At 46.0% G+C, this 21481-nt stretch overlaps 1 protein-coding gene across 3 annotated transcripts; it reads left to right on the top strand.

Annotated features, from left to right (window-relative positions):
* Positions 1-9534: 9534 nt before the first annotated feature.
* On the top strand, positions 9535-21291 carry c2cd4a (C2 calcium dependent domain containing 4A). 3 transcript variants are annotated; one of them, XM_048520869.2, is made up of 2 exons: positions 9535-9625; positions 20193-21291. In XM_048520869.2, the coding sequence occupies exon 2, from the start codon at positions 20279-20281 to the stop codon at positions 21272-21274; it is 996 nt and encodes a 331-aa protein (XP_048376826.1). In that variant the 5' UTR covers positions 9535-9625; positions 20193-20278; the 3' UTR covers positions 21275-21291. The 3 variants fall into 3 exon arrangements, with proteins under 3 accessions (XP_048376826.1, XP_048376827.1, XP_048376824.1); XM_048520870.2 differs by lacking the exon at positions 9535-9625 and adding an exon at positions 15078-15176; XM_048520867.2 differs by lacking the exon at positions 9535-9625 and adding an exon at positions 16622-16724.
* The last annotated feature ends 190 nt before the right edge of the window (positions 21292-21481 follow it).

The following is a 21481-nucleotide window of genomic DNA, read 5'->3' as shown; positions in this document are numbered from 1 at the left end:
CTGCTTTCTCTGGGTTCCATGGAAGACAGGCTACAAATTGGACACCTCTCTCTAGAAAGACACAATGGGAAACATGGTAACAAAGTGTGGAGCTGGATGAACACAGCAGGCCAAGCAGCATCTTAGCAGCACAAAAGCTGATGGTTTGGGCCTAGACCCTTCTTCAGAAACATTCCTGTCTCTGATGCAGAAGTTCAAGCCCCTCTCCAGAACCCATTGGGCCACAGTCGGCTCATTCATTACACAGCTAAAAGAATTAAAGGTCAATCTACAAAATCTTTCAAGGTGTCTATGGCAAGTGTTAAGAGCAGCATGTTGGATTAAAAATGACACCTCTCAAACTACTACCTCAGATGGCAGGGTTATGAAAAATCTAGTTATGAAAGCAGGTGTTTGTCGTCTGCCCCATATGTCATGAAATGTTGGAAGAGAAAGGAAGGTTTAGGCTTTCTCAGATAAAAAGAAGACTGTTAGAGAGTTTGACAGGTTAGGATTAGTGACAAGAATTTTAAAATTCAAATAAAATTCCTTTGACTGATTTTCCAGCCGGAATGTTTGAAATAATTGAGAGTAACCACAAACAAACAGAGTCAACATTTATATGAAGTAGTTTGAGGAATGACTGCATTGGGTGACAGTTATTTAATTGGACAGATGGTATTTTCCAGCTGTCAGTACTAAAAGCAGAAGGTTAATTCTCTCTAAAGTTCAAATCTCAATTTTCACACCTTTCAATGTGTATCCTTAAGGTGACAGTGAATCCTTTGAACCTGGTTTTTAGTCAGCAGTGCTGATATTATCCAATGTGATAACATTAAGAAAACACAGCTGCTAAGATACATTGAGACTTGAAGTTTTCGACCTGGTTTTAATTAAACATCAGGCAAGGGAGAAACTTAACCCGAACCCTCAATCTAATTTTTGCACAGTTTGTTGGAGAAAGTGGATTATTTTCTCACTTCATTAACCCACCAGGGCAATGAGAAAATGAGGAATGGCCTTCCCCCTTTGTCAACAGCATTTTCCAGCCTCCTTAATTTCTTAAGAAGAGTCACATTGGACCGGAAATGCTAACACTGTTTCTCTGTCCACACACAATGATGTTACTGCTCAGTTTCTTAAACACTGTGAGAGAATGGGGACTCTGCTTAAGATTCAAGAGGAATGTACTTTTGTTTTGTCAAGAAGGGCGTAATCCTGAGACAGAGTCATACAGCATGGGAACAGACCCTTCGGTCCAACTCGTCCATGCTGACTACATTTCCCATAATAAACTAGTCCCATTTGCCAACATTTGGCCGACATCACTTTAAACCTTTCCTATTTATGTATCTATCCAAATGTCTTTGTACCTGCATCAAGGGACGGTGTGGACTGATTGGGCCAAATGGCCTGCTTCCTCACTATAGGGATTCTTTGATTCTATAAAAATCCAGATTCACAGGCAACTACCTCAACTCATGTTATGTTAGTCCTCAAAATTAAGCAGTAAAACGATCTCCTCAACAAGTAAAGCCCAGCACCAAAGGATTATCGAGCACATATGATCTAGCAATCAGCACGTGAACATTATGGTGCTTAAGTACATCAGCAATGCAGTCCAGTAAGTACAGATTGATGGAACGAGCCACAATCACGATAGTGTTAATTTAATAAGACTCTCAACTGACAAAATCTTTTTCTTTCCTTTATTGATTCTTGGGATGAGGGCGTCACTGATCAGGCAGCATTTATTGCCCATCCCTAATTGTCCAGAGGGCAGTTCAGAGTCAACCACATTGCTGTAGGCCTGGAGTCACATGTAGGCCAGACCAGGTAAGGATGGCAGTTTCCTTCCCTAAAGGACATTAATGATCCGGATAGGTTTTTCCCAACAATCGGCAATGGATTCACAGTCATCATGAGACTTTTTAAAATTCTAGACATTTCCCACCATCTGCCATAGCAGAATTTAAACCCAGGCTTTGGTCACATGGATTGCAAAGATCACAGATCGAAGAGCAAGTCATTTGAATGAATTAGAATTTCACCCTGCAGGAAATGATACATCGCAGCATTGGTCTGGATACTTCAGAGGGTTGGAGCAAATGTGATGGGTCGAATGGTATCCTCCTGCACTGTAGGGATTCTAGGAGCTCTGCGGGAAACTGAGCAAGAGAAACAGATCCTTGTTGCCATGGCAATCAGTGTGGTATTCAGCTTTATTTGTGACAGGGATAATCTAGGCTATTGTGCGGCCATCTGTTTAGCCAATCTATGCTGGGCCCCAGCAACGCCATGTTTGTCTGTGGGTTTCATTTCAGCCTGCCCCTAGGGGACAGAGGCGGTCACTGAAGAGGAAACTGGTTGCACAGAAAGAAGAGAAAATAGGAGCAGGAGTGGCCACTTGGCTATTCGAGTCTGCTCCACCATTGAATATGAAGAAAACTCCTTACCAACTGTACCGATGTGGAATTTTCTCAATACTCTTCTGGTGGCTACTGCCTTTCTTTTAGTTTAGAATTAAGGTGTGAATGGGTGGACAGCTTTCTGCGCTTCATCTCCAGCCACTGAGAACTGGGTCAAGTCAAAGTGAGTTCATTCCACCTTGCATCACTATATTGAAATGTAGGAATTAGAAACAGGAGCATGCCATTCAGTCCATCAGTTTTCTGTAACATCACTCAATATGATCATGGCTGATCATCCAGCTCATAGTCCTGCTCCCATTTTCTGCTGTTGATCCCTTTGTCCTTAAGAACTATATTTAACTCCTTCTTGAAAATCATCAATGTTTTGGCTGCACTGAGACAGGTGCAGGCTGGAGAGGGTATGGAGGGAGGAAGGTGGCTGGAAGTAGTTACAAATATGGGGGGTTTGATCAAAGGAAGGTACAGAGATTGGGGGGACAGAAGGCTAAAGGATTGGAAGGGAGCTGGAGAAGGTTAAAAAGTTAAGGAACGGGTTGTAGGCGGTTATCGAAATGGGCAGGGCTGAAGGCCAAGGTATTGGGATGGGTCTGGAGGGTTTCAGAGAAATGGAAGGACCAGAGGAAGTCACAGTGCAGGGAGGGAGTTAGAGAAGGTTACAAAGATAGGGATTCGCCTGAAGGAGGTTTTAGAGATAGGACGGGAGGCGAGAGTAAGTTACAGAAAGAGGGAGGCGTTGGAAGAGGTTTAAAAAGATCGAGAGGGTGGCACAGTGGCTCACTGGTTAGCGCTGCTGCCTCACAGTGCCAAGGGCCTGGGTTTGATTCCACCCTCAGGTGGCTGTTTGTGTGGAGTTTGCACATTCACCCTGTGTCTGTGTGGGTCTCCTCTGGGTGCTCTGATTTCCTGAAAAGATGTTCAGGTTAGGGTGGATTGGCCATGCTAAATTGACCCGTGGTGTCCAGGGATGTCCAGGTTGGATGGATTAGCCATGGGAAATGCAGAGTTATGGGGACTCGGACTGGGTGGGATGGCTTTCAGACGGTCGCTGTGGACCCAATGGGCTGAATGGCCTGCTTCCACACTTTGATGATTCAATGAGAGGTTGCTAAAGGAAGTTAAAGGTGGGAAAGGTGAGAACAGTGTGGATCCTTGAGGTCAGGGTTAATGCTCAAGTCTAACGTAATGTGAGTATGGGATGGGAAGTGACTGAATTAACAGAGTGGGCAAATGTCCAGATGTCAGTTTTGGTGATAGATGAGATGTGGAAACTAATGAGGTGGAAATTGAGAATCTTGGTATCAGAACAGGTATCAGGGTCAGATGCTCAGTTGAGGCTCAGATACGATCCTGATATTGTGATCAGTCTGGGCTGAATCTTAGACAGTAAAGTACAGCCATTGGAAAGTGTTCCCAATGTTCACATTGCTGTTTTGGGCTACAATACTGTCATTGTCATTTTATCATTCACTGCGAATAATTATAATCCATTAAATCACTGAAAACTAATAAGCAACTAACGCCAGTATTTAGTTAAATAAACACCCCGGCAGAGATCAGCACTCGAAGTTCCTCATTAATTGGATTATATAGCCTCAAAGGTTTTCTCCGTTATCGGAAATTGCAATAAAACGTCAACAGGAATCAGTATTACTGAGCACTTGGCAGCACATTAGCCACGGATCGCACTCTTTTTGAGAACATTTCAGTCACTGGATATATGTAGTGCACAGAAATGTGATAGTGAAGGGTTCCATGGTGCTGTGGGAATTTCAATGGACATAGTGCTCTAGATTTGCAAACACCGTGAAGGAGAAAATTTGCATTTTAAAGGTTTCTCAGAAAGCTCGTGATGCAGTCAAAGTGTTCATGGGAAGTACTGCTCTCACTTTATTGGAAACTGCAGTCATACAGCTTGCTGACAGACTTTTCAGTCCAACCAGTTCTTGCTGACCATTATCCCAAAGTAAACAGGTCCCACCTGCCTGTGCTCCTGTATCCCCCCCAAACATTTCCTATTCACGTACTTATCCATACGTCTTTTAAACATTGTAATTGTTTTTATCTTGTTAACTATGAGGTTCATTGTGATCACTGCAATGATGAGCATCTTGCAGCACCTAATGAACTTTCCTTTCTACAGATGATCTTCCAGTTTTATTCTTCAATCAGCAGTGAACAAACAAGCAGCAAACAACTACAGCACGAAAATGTTCAGCATCTTTTGCACTGTCCAACTGTGCGTAGGGATCATATAGATTTATGTTGATGATCCATTTCCAAGCAGCTTTGGAAGCAACCTTCTTCTGAACATCATAAGCTCCAGTTTAATCAGCAAAATCTGCCTCCAGATACCGGTGTTGTACGAGCTCGCTGGACACCACCCCCTACCCTATAACACCTCATTCCCCATGGCTACCCCACCTAGCCTGCATACCCCTAAACAGTATGGGACGATTTAGCATGGCCAATCCACAAAACCTGTACATCTTTGGACTGCCAGGGAACCCACACAGACACAGGGAGAGTTGCACACTCCGCACAGTCACCTGACGGTGGATTGAACCCAGGTCCCCAGGTAGCAGTGCTAACCACTGAGCCACCTTGCTGCCTATTTACTTCATCGAAGTTAGTATCTCCATGACATGCCAGGTTGAGTGTATTAGAAGGCAAACAACTATTAGTCAAATGAGACAAGGCTCTTGCATTAAACAAGACAGATAGTTTCTGAAATAAGATAACAAAGTATGAAGCTGGATGAACACAGCAGTCCAAGCAGCATCTCAGGAGCACAAAAGCTGACGTTTCTGGCCTAGACCCTTCATCAGAGAGGCCCGAAACGTCAGCTTTTGTGCTCCTGAGATGCTGCTTGGCCTGCTGTGTTCATCCAGACACATACTTTGTTCTCATGGATTCTCCAGCATCTGCAGTTCCCATTATTTCTGAGATAGTTTCTGAAGACAGATCCCGGTCCAAAACATCAACATTCCTGTTCCTCTGATGTGGCCTGGCCTACTGTGTACCTCCAGCTCCACACTGTATTATCTCTGTCTCCAGCATAATCAGTTCTTGCTATCTTCTGGTTTTCTAACCAACCTGCTCACAGATGTTATAACAAGCCTGAACAGTAGGTGGGACTTGAACCAGGCCTTCTGGCTCAGAAGTAAGGACACTACCACTGTACCACAAGAGCATTCCTCTGAAACATTTTGAACCCACTACAGCACTATCACTGTTTCACAAAACGCCATGGGAAAGGGTATTCACGGGCAACAACATCAGACCCGACACCAAGATCATAGCTTCCAGACTGAGAACAACAAAGGCTGGAGATCACAGTGCGTCCCACTCACATGCCCCACTGGTCTGTCCTGGGCATGCGGCAGTGCTCCAGTAAATAACAGCGCAAACTGGAGAAACAACATCTCATCTTCAGATCGGGCACTTTACAACCTTCTGGACTTAACGTTGAGTTCAAAACCCCCAGATTGTGACCCAAATCCCATTCCTTCCCTTTCTTTTAGCTTTACTTGTTACATTCTCTGTCACCGTGTCCTCTCTCCCCTCCGCATGCCCCAGTGGGAATGTCTGATCTTTCGAGTCTAGCACAACATTTTTCTGCCCTTCTCGGATTCCAATCACTTAATCTGAACAACATCCTTTCTCCCCCCAGTACTATACACTCCATACAACCACCCCAGCTATTGCATAAATGCTGTCCCCTCCACACTTCATGTCAGCTCTGCTGAAGAGTCATCTCAACTCAAAATGTTACCTTGCTCTCTCTCTCTCTCTGGATGCTGCCTGACCTGCTGTGATCTCCAGCATTTGTTTTTTTCAGTACAGATTCCAGCATCAGCAATGATTTGCTCCTACACAGCTTCCAGAGCTGTGGTGATTCCCACCCTCCTATCTGGCTCTGCGGCATGGGCTGTCTACAGCAGGCACCTCAATGTGTAACACCAACGCTGCCTGCACAAGACCCTGTGAATCCCCTGGGAAGACAGACTCACCAGCCCCAGTGTCCTCGACCAGGCCAACAGCCCCAGTTCCGAGGCACTGACCCCCCGCTTGATCAGCTGCAATGGGCTCGTTGTGTGCAAGACCAACATGAGACTCCCTGAGCAGGTGCTCTACTCCCAGCTCCAAAACAGCAAGTGAGCCCCAGGGGGCCAGAGGAAACGTTGTAGTGACACCCCCAAGGCCTCACTGGTGAAGTGCAGCATTCCCACAGACACCTGGGAATCATTGGCCCCAACACCGTCCAGAGTGGAGGGGGAGGAGCATCTGGGAAGGCGTTGAGCACCTCGAGGCTTGTCATCAGGAGAAAGCAGAAGTCAGACGTAAGGAGTGCGCTGTCACACCGATGCTCCCACACCCCCCTTGCCCGCGAACACCTCCTGCCCTGCCCAACACCACCCCGCAACCACTTACTGCCCCACCAACTCCCTTCCCCGCGACCACTACTTGCCCACACACCCTCTCCCCGCGACCACTTCCTGTCCCACCGACCCCCTTCCCTGTCACCACCTCCTGCCCCACCCACCCCCTTCCCTGTCACCACCTCCTGCCCCACCCACCCCCTTCCCCATCACCACTTCCTGCCCCACCCTCTCCCCCTTCCCCATGACCACTTCCTGCCCCATCCACCCCCTCCCCAACCCCCCCTTCCCTGCAACCACCTCCTGCCCCAAGCATAACAGACCCTGCGGTAGCCCCATCGATCTGTACAGCCACCTACAGACTCAGCCTGAGGGGTGAAAGAGAGTCATCGCCGTCTGCGAGGAATCACCGATGATGATGATGATGATGATAGAGAACAACAACAGCAGATATTTTCCTAATCATCCTGTTTGTGGGTATGATAACAAACCTTTGGAACAGGTGGGACTTGAATCCGGGCCTCCTGGCCCAGAGGTGGAGACATTGCCACCACACCACAGCAGCCCTCTTCATTCAAATAGCTTTATTTAAAATCCATATGCTTCCACACCCCTCTAAAAGATTTTCTCCACCACCAAATCACGTGTTTCTAATGAAGCAAAAAAATTACCACTGCAGACTGTCGGGGGCAGCGTGTGAGGAAAGATCAGGAGAGAGGGAGGGGATTAAATGAAAAAGGAGTTGGAGAGGGAAAGAATGAACTCCACCCCCACAGTGCCCACCTCTCTCCGAACACTTTGGGAGAGTTGGGGGACACAGCTTGTTTCTTCTCTAAGGACATCCAGACCCAAATGTAGCTGCAGATTGCAGCCGAGTCCATCACACAAACCGACCTTCCATTCATCAACTCCATCTACACTCCTTGTTGCCTCTGGAAGGCAGCCAACAACATCAAAGAACCCCCAAACCCACCCCTCCAACCCCCATCCTGGTTGTAATCTTTTCCAATCTCTTCCATCGAGATGATACAGAAGCTAAAACACGCACCAACAAATTGAAGAATAGCTTCCTTCCCCACTGTTATTAGACTTCTGAATGGACCTCTAAAAATTCAAATTTAATGCTCGTCTTGCTCTTTTTGCACCTTCTCTGCAACCATAACATTGTATTCCTCTCTCTGTTCTATAATCCTAATGCACTCTGTATGGTAATGATCTGCCTATACTGCATGCAAAACACACCTTTTCACTGTACCTAGGTACATGTGACAATAATAAATCAAATCAAAACCGAGAAGAGGGGCAGATAGTCAAATATTTTGGGTTCCTCTATGACCCATTGCCTGGGCCTGTGGATGGGCACTTTGGCCAGATACGCTGGGGTTGGGAGGGGGGGGAGTGGTGGGGCAGACCCACCAGGAGGTCCTTTCACTTGTCCCACCCGTTCATACCGAGTCTCCAAAGATCAGGAGTGTGGGGCTGAAATGCAGCCCAAAGGAATGCAAAAGACTTTTCAACTAACTAGAAGTGAGTTTCAATCTCCCACATTAAAATACACACACAGAGTCCACAGCGCCGCCAATCAGCAGATGGGACTGGGAGTCTGTGAACAACCTTCACCTACAATTGCACAGCACTGTCCACCCCAGATCGCCAGTGAAAAGTGAACAACCCCCCAACTCCCAACACAGGAAACCCCTCCGTGCCAGGTGTAAAGACATGATCATGGTATAAGATGGGCAGCGTCCTGAGGGAAACTGGCACACCCTCGCTGTCTCTGAACAGGAGCTGCGTGTCATGGTTGAGCTCACACTCAGAGCAATAGAAATGCATCACCGGGCCATGCCACCCCCAGGAGGAAAGACTCAAACTCAACCCAACCCATCCCAACCCTTCTGACCAGGTGGGACAGTTACCACTCAGTCAGAGGTCACTTTACCGCCACAAGTTAACACTGGAAGGAGCATTAGTCTGCCAGAGAGGAGGCAAGCACGTTTCCTGAAATGTAACGTGTTGCTGTGATCTGGGATGCACTGCCCAAGAAGACAGTGGAAACAGAGCTAGTGGGCAGCATGGTGTTTCAGGGCTTAGCACTGCTACCTCACAGCACCAGGGACCTGAGTTCAATTCCCTCCTCAGTTGCCTATCTGTGTGGAGTTTGCACATTTTCCTTGTGTCCGCGTGAGTTTCCACCAGGTGCTCTGGTTTCTTCCCACAGTCCAAAGATGTGCAGGTTAGGGTGGGTAGGCTGTGGGAAATTGCCCTTAGTGTCCAGGGATGTGCAGGCTGGATGGGGTAGCCATGAGAAATGCAGGGATACAGGGGTAGGCTAGGATATACTTTCCAGAGGATCATTGTCCGCTCGATGGGCCAAATGGCCTGTTTCCATACTGTAAGGATTCTATGATTCTAGTGGGAACCTTCAAAAAGAAATTAGATACAAAATTATAAATTTACAGCTTGGGTAGTGGGATGAATTAGATACACCAGCAAAGGGCCATCACTGGCACAATAACCATAATTCTATGAATATCCCTTGCCAGTATTTTGCAAATCACAGCTCACTAGGGGCAGTATAGAGTGGGGCTCCAGCCTTTCACCCATCTAGCTCTGAGACAGAAATGCTGGCAGCTAAGGGAGAGTTTGTTTGAAGGATCAGCAACGAGAGAGAAAACTGGAACAGAGGGCCCAGCTCTCATACTGCAAATCTACACAGGGTGGCGCTGTCAACAAGGAGATCAAGTCTGATAGTGAGAGAGTTTGGTCGACCCTGATGGTGGAATAATCGCACCAGCGATGGTGTCCTTCGTTTGCCTGAGTCACAGCTTTGGATGGGTGAGTATCCTGAATCTTGAACTCACCCAAAAATCTTTTGCCAGTTCCTTAAACTCACAGCAAATCCCACTCCTCTGTCACTGACCTGTTTAACACTGGTTTGCTTTCAAAAATTTCATCCTTGTTTTCAAATCCCTGCACGGCATCTCTCTTCTCTATCTCTGGAACCTCCTCCAGCCCCACAACTTTCTGAGATATCAGCGCTGCTCTAAATCTGAGCATAATCCTGAGCAATGGCCTCATGGTATTATTGCTGGTCTGTTAATCCCGAGACCCAGGTAACATTCTTGGGACCTGGGTTCAAAACCTGATGGTAGAATTTGAATTCAATAGATATCTGGAATTAAAAATGTAGTGACCATGAATCCATTGCTGATTGTCAGGAAAAACCCATCTGGTTCACTAATGTCCAGGGAAGGAAACTGCCATCCTTATCTGGTCTGTCCTATATGGGACTCCAGGCCCCAGCAATGAATCTTAACTACCCTCCAGGCAATTAGGAATGGGCAATAAATGCTGCCTGGCCAGTGACGCCCTCCCCCGTGAGTGAAATAAAGGGGGGAATAAAAAAGAACTGTGGATGCTGAAAATCAGAAACATAAACAAAAGTTGCTGGAACAGCTCAGTGGGTCTGGCAGCACGTGGGGGAGAGGAATCTGAGTTAATGTTTTGGATCCAGAAACCCTTCCTCAGGATTCTGCACATCTCTGATTTTAATCACTGCACTGAAGGGAAAGCCAGGAAACCAGGCTAACGACGCACACTCAGTCATGGAGAATTTACAGTTAGGGGAAGCACCCCTTGGCCAATCATGTTTGTACCATTTGTCAAGAAACTCTCAATTCTAATCCCATTTTATTAGACAGCACTGGAACAGGTGGGAATCTAGTCCGGGTCTCCTGGCTCAGAGGTAGAGACACTACCATTGCACCACAAGAGCCTTCTATGCTGAAGCCTTCATTTCTGAAGAAGGGTCTAGGCCCGAAACGTCAGCCTTCCTGCTCCTCCAATGCTGCTTGGCCTGCTGTGTTCATCCAGCTCTACACTTTGTTATCTCAGCCTTCTGTGCTATTGTGTTTCAAGTTCTCATCAAAATTCTTCTTAAATGCCTTGACGATTCCCACCTCTTCTCCCCTTTCAGGCAGCCAGTTAGGCAGTGGTCTGACTTGCCTCACATACTTCAAAATAGAGCTCCAGTACAACCACTATGTTTATTTCCAACTGTTACAAGGTTTATTTGAGCAAACTCTATGGGTTCTCACTAATTTCTCATAATTATACTGAGGATGTGTGCTCCAGAACCAGCCATGCCCCAAGACACACTATAAAAACAGCTACAGCTACAATATGGATATCTACCCAACAATGCGGAAATTGCCCAGCTATGTCCTGTATACAAAATGCAGGATAAACCCAACCCAGCCAATTACCACCCCATAGTCTACTCTCGATTATCAGTAAAGTGATGGAAGGTGTCAGTAACAGTGCTATCGAGCAGCATCTGCTCAGCAATAACCTGCTCAGTGACGCCCAGTTTGGATTCCACCAGGGCCACTCAGCTCCTGACCTCATTACAGCCTTGGTTCAAACATGGACAAAAGAGCTGAATTCCAGAAGTGAGGTGAGAGTGACATCAAGGCTGCATTCGGCCAAGTGTGGCATCAAGGAGCCCTATCAAAACTGGAATTAATGGGTATCGGGGGCAAGTGCTCTGGTGGTTGGAGTCATACCTGGCATATAGGAAGATGGTTGTGGTGTTGAAGGTCAGTCACCTCAGCTCCAGAACATCTCTGCTGGAGTTCCTTCGGGTAGTGTCCTTGGCCCAACCACCTTCAGCTGCTTCATCAAGGACCTTCCCTCCATCCTAAAGTCTGATGTGGGGAAGTTCATTGATGCTTGCTCAATGTTCAGCAACATTCGCAACTGCTCAGATACTGAAGCAGCCTGAATTCAATGCAACAAGACTAGGGCAATATCCAGACGAGGCTGATAATTCACAAGTAACATTCATGACACGCACGTGCTAGCCAATGGCCATATTACACAAGAGAGAATGTACCCAACATCCCTTGACGTACAATGACCATCACTAAATACCCTATCTCCATACTGAGGGGTTATCATTGACCAGAAACTGAACTGGACCAGCCAAATAAATACAAAATTAGCTCAGAGGTTCAAATTCTGTGGCGAGTAACTCACCTCGTGACTCCCCAAAACCTGTCCACTATCTACGAATCTCAAGTCAGGGGTGTCATGGAATACTCCCCACTTGCCTGGATAGATGCAGCTTGAATAACACTCAAAAAGTTCAACATCATCCAGAACAAAGCAGCCTGTTTGATTGGCACCACTTCCATCACCTTCAACATCCTCTCTCTCCACCTCCGATGCTCAGTAGCAGCAGTGTGTACTATCCGTAAGATGCACTGCAGAAATTCACCAACGTGCTTTGACAGCACCTTCCAAATCCATGACCACTTCCGTCCAGAAGGCCAACAGCAGTAGATACATGGGAAGAGCAGCACCTGCAAGATCCCCTCCAAGCCTCTCACCATTCTGACTTGGAAATATATCTCTGCACCTTCAGTGTTGTGGGAACTCTGATCCTGTTCCTGTGGGTGTACACGGAGTAAACCGACTGCAGCATTTTGAGAAAGCAACTCACCATTAACTTCTCTAGGGCTTTTAGAGATGGTCAATAAACACTGGCTCAGCTAACAATGCCCAGTTCCCATGAACAGATGTTCATAGCTCTCTGCACAGCCTGCAGCACCAACAGTAGGGACTTCACACAGACTGCCTTTGATTGACCCATGCCCAGGTAAATTTCTGGGGGAAAGGCTGCGAAGGACCATGATGTTTTGTTGAAAATTAATTGATCAGAACCCCTGGGCAATAGTCACAATCTGGAACAAGTGTGTTCTGGCTGTGGTGGATGCCTTTTGAAACACAGTCAGGAGTCACACGACACCAGGTTATAGTCCAACAGATTTATTTGAAATCACAAGCTTTCAGAGCGCTGCTCCTTTGATGAGGGAACAGTGCTCCAAAACACTTGTGATTTCAATTAAACCTGTTGGACTATAACCTGGTGTCGTGTAACTCCTGACTTTATCGAATGCCAGCACCTCCACATCATGGCTATCTATTTAAGAAACATATACAGATATTTATTTTTCATCATTCCATCTTGGTAGTGGAATGCTGCTGTCAGCTTATTATTTCTTACTGATTCCTCCTTGCCCTTTTTTTTATGGTGTTGAAGAATTGTGGACAAGTTGCCACCACAGTCCGAGATAACAAAGTGTAGAGCTGGATGACCACAGTAGGCCAAGCAGCATCTTAGGAGCTGAAAAGCTGACTTTTCGGGCCTAGTCCCTGTTTGGTAGGGAATTCATCTTTGACCTAAAGTGATTAAAGTCACCCCAGATCAGGATTTAGTCTGTATTGATAATTGCCAGGGTTTTCCTGGACAGAGGTGCACATGATGGCAGTCTGTCAAAGCAAATCAATTCTGTCAAAGCCATCATTTTCCTGCGATGATGACCGCTGGATACACGGGGAATTTTGCTTTTTATTCACTCTTGAGATTGCAAATGCAGCTGACTGGACCTGTATTTATTGCGTGTCCCTGGCTGCCCGACTGACAGTGGCTGTGAGCTGCAGTCTACATGCTCTAAGTAGATTCACGGTGCAATTCAGGAGGGATTTCCAGGATTTTGACCCAACAATGCCGAAGGAACAGTGATATATTTCCAAGTCAGGATGGTGAATGGCTTGGAAGGGAACTTACAATAGGTAGTGTTCCCACATATTTGCTGTTCTGGTCCTTCTGCATGAAAGTGGTTGTCAGTTTGGAAGGTGCTGGCAAATTTCTGCAGTGTATCTTGTTGACAGTACTCACTGATACTGAGCATTGGAGGCAGACGGAGTGGATGCTTCTGGGTGTGGTGCCTCTAGTGATTGTGACGAGGTCAGCCTGCTGCACGTCATAGAAATACTAGGAACTGCTGATGCTGGAGAATCTGAGATAACAAGGAGTAGAGCTGGACGAACACAGCAGGTCAAGCAGCAGCAGAGGAGCAGGAAGGCTGACGTTTCGGGCCTAGACCCTTTTTCTGAAGAAGGGTCTAGGCCCGCATCGTCAGCCTTCCTGCTCCTCTGATGCTGCTTGGCCTGCTGTGTTTATCCAGCTCTACACCTTGTTATCTGCACATCATAGATTCTGAGTTCCCTGATTGGGACTATTAATCTGGTCCAATCAGGGAGTCCTGGCTGACATAAAAAGGTTGTGTGTCCGGGATACTGTGTCTGACTCTGTATAAGGCATATAGCATTGGTGAGGCCTCTTCTGGAGTACTGTGTCTACTTCTGGTCAGCCTGTTATAGGAAGGATACTGATAAGCTAGAGAGGGCTCAGAAGAGATATACCAGGATGTTGTCAGGTATAGAAGTTTAAGTTATAAGGAAAGGCTGGGACTTTCCTTGCTGGAGTGTAGCAGGTTGAGAGGTGGCCTTTTCGAAGTTTATAAGATCATGATGGGTACAGATTGGGTTAATTGTAGGTGACTTTTCCCTTGGATGGGGGATTTGAAAAGTTGGGGTTGTTTTTTAAGGTGAGAGGAGTGGAATTTTAGAAAGCCACGAGGGGCAAGATTTTTTACATAGAGAGTGGTTTGTGCGTGGAATGAACTTCCTGAGGAAGTGATGGGTATGGATACAATCACAACATTTAAATCACAGATAAGTACATGAATAAGAACGGGTTGGAGGTAGAGAGCTGGGAGCAGGCAGGTGGGACTAGTTTAGTTAGGGAGTATGTTTGGCATGGACTGGTTGGACCGAAGGGTCTGATTCCATGCTGTTCGCCTCTGTGACTGTTCATGGATAAGTAAAGAGAGACTTGGTGACAAGGTACCAGCCTCTGTAGAGTTATTTCAATGCCACTCAAGCAGGCTGCTTTGTCCTGGATGGTATCACGCCCTGTGAATGCCATCAGAGCCGCACTTGCGGTGGGATCCCTAGCCTCTGAAAGGTTCTACATTCCCTGCCATCCTCGACCATTGGGGATGGGAGATAGAACCAGTCACAGTGTTACAGCAGAAGTTGCCATTTGCCTCACTGGCTACAAGATTCCAAACAATTCTTTTGAGCAATTCTTTGCTGTGATCATAGATACCAGGAGCCTGTGAGACAGGACAGCTCCAGATAATGTGGTGAATCACAGGATGCCATACTGACAGAAAGAAGGCAATAGCAGAAAACAGACAGTGGGAGGAACAGGAACAGCAAAGGAAGCGTATAACACATATTTGCATTCATGCAACAGATTTAATGCAACAGAACACTTTAAACACAGTAGTCCTTACATACGTAGAGGTTGCATTGAAAGAGCTTGAAGCCAAGTGTCAGGAATAAATTACTGCCCTGATGATTCAGCCAAGAAAGTCTTCAGAAAGGAGAGCAAACACAATCCATGAAAAATCTGAAGTTTTGCGTCAAAGCAGCTTTGAGGCTCAGAATGAATTTGTGAAGGACGTGCACTGTGGTAATTAAGGTTATTTTTTGACTGAATTATCTCAGAGTTTGGAAGATTTGACATAACATCAATTGATAAGTGTAAATGGTGCTCAGATGGTTAGTTGTTCCCAGATGATAATTACATAACACCAATTAATCACCTTTCGGTCAAGGCATTTTAACCCTTTCCTCGTGATCGGGTACAAACGTTCTTTCTGATCCATTTGCAGGGTCAGTGTCTGCGGCAGAGCAGGGCTCAGAGGCCAAATGGCTTACTTCCGTTCCTGCTATGTATGTTCTCAAATCCCGACTATCCTCATTGAGATCCTGAAAGGAGGAAAAAGCGGCAGAGGTGTTTGGGGATCAGGGGAAATCTGGGGCTCGGGATCTTGGCCAAATCTGATGGCGATGGTGCGATAATTAAAACAGAAATGCAAGGAGCCCAGAATGAGAGAAGAGCAGCGTGGTGGGGGTGGAGGAGGCTAGACAAGCAGGTGCAGAATGACCGGGAGGCGAGGCCATGGAGGGATTTGATGAGAATGTTGAAGGTTAAAAAAAAAACCACGGGTGGTGGAAATCTGAAACAAAGACAGAGAACGCTGGAGATTCTCAGCAGCGTCTGTGCAGAGAGAATAAAACTTAATTAACGTTTCAAGTCTGGTGTGACTTCTGATGTGACAAGTTGCGAATTGTACATTTGAAGCTCTACATAACCCTGGGTCATTAGCTGAGGCCTCGGCGTCTGCAGCACTCTCCTCACCCCCTCATCCCAGGCTGATGCAGATACTAAAGTAATACTCTGATCTCATTTCCTCACTATTTATAGATACCCAAAAATATCTTTACTGACCAGCGATGAATGTCTGTAGTAATTGATAAAACCTTGACGGTTTCCTTGGTGATATAGGTGCATTTTCCAGCTCCTTCAAAAGAACATGAAAAGATCAAAACGAGAAAAGATCCTGTTGCGCGCACACACACACAGACACGCATCTTCACTGCCTTACAAGCTAACCCGGCTGGCTAAACGAGGTGTGAAAGTTTTGCAGGTTAAGCTTGGGGATTGGGAGCAATAGTGAACAGGTTAACATTTACTGTCAGTTTGCCTGTGTTTTTTAAATCCCATCGCTCCGTATCTAAGCAACTCTCCCTCTGGCTGTGGTAGGGAACTCAGAAAATACACTCTCTGCTGCAAATAATCGGCATCTGTACTTTTTCTGGAGCTGTTCAGTCGGACTTTTGCAATTTCACCTTCTCAGTGTTTGCAGTTTCGTGCTTTTTATTCCATCATTCTCAGCAATCTACTGTTGCCATCGTTAATGGATTGGCTTGATACAATTGGTCAGAAAATTATAAAAGCCAAGATTTCCAGTCTGATTGGTTTAGCTTATGAATGAGTGTGACCAATCGGTTCAGCACCTGCTATGAGTCACCCATTGGTTTATAAAAACAAAGTGTGGCACAGAGTGACCAGGAGACTGAATAACACTGTAGGGACTGACCCGAGGTCCCGACTGTATAGAGTGACCAGGAAGCTGGAGAATAGAAGCTTACACAGGACTACTCCCCTTTCCAAGTAAATATAAAGTCTAAATTTGAAAATTATACTGAACCGAGAGTTGTAGATAATGCAAAGTGAGATTGTAACAAATTTTAAAAAGTCATTAAGTGTACAGAGGTGCTGTTTAGTTGGCAAATTAATTTCAGCATAGCTAGATAAGGTGGGGTGTTTTGGTTGGAATAATAAGGGGTCAATAATTTTGCCTGAATAGGGCCTAAATGGGGTAGAGGAGCTGGGAGGTTTGGGCTGCAGACAAACATGTCTCAAAGTAGTGAAATGGGTTAATATTGATGATGTAGAAATTCATTTCTTGAAGGTGAGGATTGAAAGAACTGGAAAGTACATTTTATTTTGTATTGAAACAAAACAGAAGTTGCTGGAAAAGCTCAGCAGGTCTGGCAGCATCTGTGGAGAGAAATCAGAGTTAATGTTTTGGGTCTGGTGACCCTCAACTGATTCTAACTAGCAAAATGTTGATTTTTTTTTAAATGCAGAAGATGGTGTGAGGGGAGGTGGGTAGGAGTAAATGATTGGTGGGGATAGATGCCAAAGAGAAAACAGTTTTTCAAAGGAGTGGATAATGTGTGAATAGCTATTAACGGGACTGTTAGTGGCTAACAATGTGTTGTGTATAATAGCAGACTATCTGATAACAAGATCTGGTGTTTGCGGGTCGGTGCAAGAATATGGGAGAGTCATATTGAGTCTAGAAGGGTGCAGTGTTCCCAGATGGAAAATGAGATGCTGTTTTCCAGCTCTGCTGGAACACCACAGCAAGCCTGAGACAGAGATGTTAGCCAGGGAACAGGGAGGTGTGTTGAAGTGGAAGGCAATTGGAAACTTGTACTGAGTCTTGTTTAGACCTCACAGAAAGCACAATGAATTGTTCTGGTCTCCATTTTACAAGAAAGCCAAAATCTCTCAGTTCTAATATCATCCTTCTGAATCCTTTTGCACACTCGGGCAAAATTAGGGCAGGGGTTCTTTTCTCTCAAGTGGTGACAGATAAGAGATGACCTGAGAAATCCTGAAAATAGTGAAAAGGGTGTAAAAAGTGGCTCTCAATTCCAGGGAATGCAAAACCTAGAAGTATCAATATAAGAAAGTCACTAACAAATCCAGCCTGGAAATCGAGGGAGACTCTTTAAGCTGTGAAAATGTGCAATGTGCTGCTGTGAGAAATAGTTGAGGCATGGAAAAAAGGAATTTTTGAGAGAGAGCTCACAAGAACTGCAGATGCTGGAGTCAGATAACAAAGTGTGGAGCTGGAGGAACACAGCAAACCAGGCAGCATCAGAGGAACAGCAAAGCTGACATTTCGGGGTCATTTGAGACATTTCAGTGAGAGCTGGCTAAGGGGGAGCTGATGAATATGCTGATGAGATTACATGCAGAGGTATGTGAGGAGATCAATGTGGAGCATTAACACTGACATCAGACAAATGGGCTGAATGGCCTGGTTTGTAAATATGTTGTAATATTTACAATGTACAAATATTTTACTTCATGATTGAAAAAGAGAAGAATGATCTCATGAGTGAGTGACCATGCCCTAGACAGCTATGTATTGGGGTGCCGTGACTCTGGTGAATTTGTTCTGAGGACGCAGGCAAGCTGCAAATCAAACATAAAATCGGAAAATGGTAGAAAAATACTGAGTGAATCTTGGAATCATAGAGGACTACAGCATAGAATAGGGCTGTTTGGCCAATCAAATCTTTGCCAATCGATAACAAGCATATAACTATTTTAATGCCATCTTCCAGCACTTGGACCATAGCCTTGTATGCTTTGGCATCACAAGTGAATGTCTAAACGCTTCTTTAATTTTGAGGTTTTCAGCCACAACCACTCTTGCAGGCAATTAGTTCCGGATTCCTACCATCCACTGGGTGAAAAAACTTGCCTCATTTGTCCTCTAAACCTCCTATCCATTACATTAAATCCATTTGCCAGAATCTGTAATTGAAACAGGTGGAGAATTACAGGTCGAATGTGTTGAAACTGGAAAACAGTTGAGATGGATCCGATCCAAAATGGGGCAAGATGGAAAGGTAGGTACCAATGACAGGGTGGAAGGCAGCAGGAAGGAGGAATATTGATGATGGAAGGCCAAAAGCTAGAATATGTATGGAAACAAACTAACAATTTGGTGGATCAGCCTGATATTGATCTATTACCGATGAATAATAACAGAATCAACACAAATAGTAGCCATTGGGGGGAAAAGATGGAAAAATAAATGATTTGAAATTGAGTTCAATGAGCCCTGAAGGCTGCCCAGTTGAAACATGAGGGACCTTTTGTCAAGGTGAAGCTGGGCTTCATTGGAGTAGTGAGGAGATCAAGCACAGGTAGGCGAGAGTGGCAGCAAATAAACTGAGGAGATTTTGGAAAAACATGGCTTGTCTTCACTTGAACATTGAGGGGTGGCCTGAGAAATTAAAAAAAAGAATTGAGGCATGGTGACAGATGAATAGCAGGGAATAGTGGGATCAGGACAGCGTAGCAGCAAAAACCCAATCATTAGAGAGGAGGGACATCATCTTTCAGCACACTTTCTGAAGGCAGCCCTTGCTTTTCACCTCCTCTAGGCTCACCTTCATCCTGATATCATTTTGTTTTGCCTTGCACTGTCACCTCTTTCATCATATGATCTGTCCTGCCTTCCACCCTATCTCAAATCTTCTCTCTTGTTCTTTCATCCCTGTTTCCTTCTCTTTTCCTGCCCTTTGAATCTGCTCAAAACTAATGGCTTTGTCCAGCTGCAATGAAAAATCATCGACAAGCAATAATTTGTTTCCCCCCATTTGATCTGCTGAATATCTTGAGCACTTACTGTTTGAGTGGACAACCTTCTCTGAGACTGAATAAATTCCCATTAGGTGATTGGGACATTCAAGTGCTGAGTGACCAAGCTAACATGGTGCTTTGTAAGACAGGTAGCTGGTGGGAAGGAACTCATCCTATAATCGATCGTTAAACTTACTTTCTGAGCAGCTTTCTTGCCTTAATAGGTGATGTGACCCTGGGGGCAGCAGTGCCTGCATTGAGATTTGCCTGCAGATGCCTCACAGCATCAGGGACCTGGGTTCGATTCCACCCTCGGGTGAGTGGCTGTGTGGAGTTTGCACATTCTCCCTGTGTCTCCGGGTGGCCCAGTTTCCTCCGAAGCCCAAAGATGTGCAGGCTAGTTGGATTGGCCATGCTAAACTGCCCGTATTGTCCAGGGATGTGTAGGCCTGGTGGATTAGCAACAGTAAATGCCAGGTTACAGGGAAAAGGTGGGATCTAAGTGTGCTGCTGTTTGGAGGGTTGGTGTAGATTCGATGATCCGAATGGCCTGCTTCCACACTGTAGGGATTCTATGATTCTATATTTGTCAGAATGTCTTGGTTAGTGTGCTCCCTGTCCTTTCTGTTATGTTCTGGGAGGCCAGAGTTATTGGGCTTGAAGTAACTCTCATTTTCCTTCATTTTGTAGGTTGACAGTGAATCTTCCAGTCCGCCCATTTTGAAATTCTCGTGGTCTGCTCCTTCAGGTTTGGTTGGAGCTCCATAGCAAGGACCATGCTTTATGTTAACATCTTGACCCCTGACCGTGTCCCCGAATTTTTCATCCCACCCAAGTTCACTCCGCAAGAACTGGCCCGAGGTATGAGCTCATCTGCTGCACAGAGAGGCCTCAGGGAGTGTCACATTGCAGTCCCTAGATCCTGGGGGCTCTTGGGGCCACTCCCTGGCTCAGAGGATGGTCACACTGATGGAGACAGCACGGACTGGGACCCTACATCACAGGCTGCCCTGTCACTGCCTCATTTTCCCCGGGCCTCCACCCCTTACGGTTTCTGTCGGTTACTGGAAAGTCCTCACACGAGGCGGAAGGAGTCACTCTTCCACAACCAAGGATTGCCTGCAGGGTTAACGTTCCCCTTCACCCAGCTCTCTGCCCCTGGTTCTGCAGGCAGTGAGCCGGGCATCTCTCTCAAATCACCCCCTGTCACCCCGACCCGGGCGCTGAGCAGTCTCCGGACTTGGGGCTTGAAGAAGACTCTGGGCAGTTCAACGAGGAAGGAGCCAAGGAGGCACAACTCCCTGCCCAGCTCCACGGACAGCAGCACAGACCATAGGCTCAGGTCAGTCGGTGCTCCCTTCACCGCAGGGATCATAGCCCTCGGGCACAGCCTAACGAAGGAGAGCACTGCCACTCTAGGAGACACTGGCATCTTGCGGCTGCGGACTGAATATTGCAGTGGGAGACAGCGGGTCTGGCTACGGCTACTGAGTTTGGAGGGTCTGTACGAACGGTACACGGATTGCCAGACCATCAGCTGCTGCCTGTCCCTCTACCTGCAACCAGGTAAAAGCCAGAAGCAGCAAACTGCCATCATTCGCAGAAGCAGGAACCCAATCTTCAACCAAGACTTCTTCTTCTTTGGAATTCCTGAGGACCAGTTGCACTCCAAGTTTTTTAAAATCAAAGTTATTAACAAAGCCTCCAGGATGAAAAGGGGCTGTGTACTAGGTGTTTGCCAGCTGTGTTTAGCCAATATTTTACCAATGTAGGTGCAATATAAAATGTGTCGCGCTCTGTCTTTAAGTACTTTTTTAAAGTTAACATTAAAGATAAATTAATTCTGATTAAGTTGTTGTGCTGTCATGTGAATCTTCAACCAACAAAATCCAGAGCCTGGCTTGACAGCAGAGGTTTGTAGTGGTGTTGTGGCCACAGATCTATTACCCACAAGCTATCAGGGGAATTCTTGGGATTTT

This window comes from Stegostoma tigrinum, chromosome 36, assembly GCF_030684315.1.
Source record: "Stegostoma tigrinum isolate sSteTig4 chromosome 36, sSteTig4.hap1, whole genome shotgun sequence".
Taxonomy (NCBI): Eukaryota; Metazoa; Chordata; class Chondrichthyes; order Orectolobiformes; family Stegostomatidae; genus Stegostoma; species Stegostoma tigrinum.
Note: the sequence above shows the minus strand (reverse complement) of the source record. Positions and strands in the feature narration are given on the sequence as shown.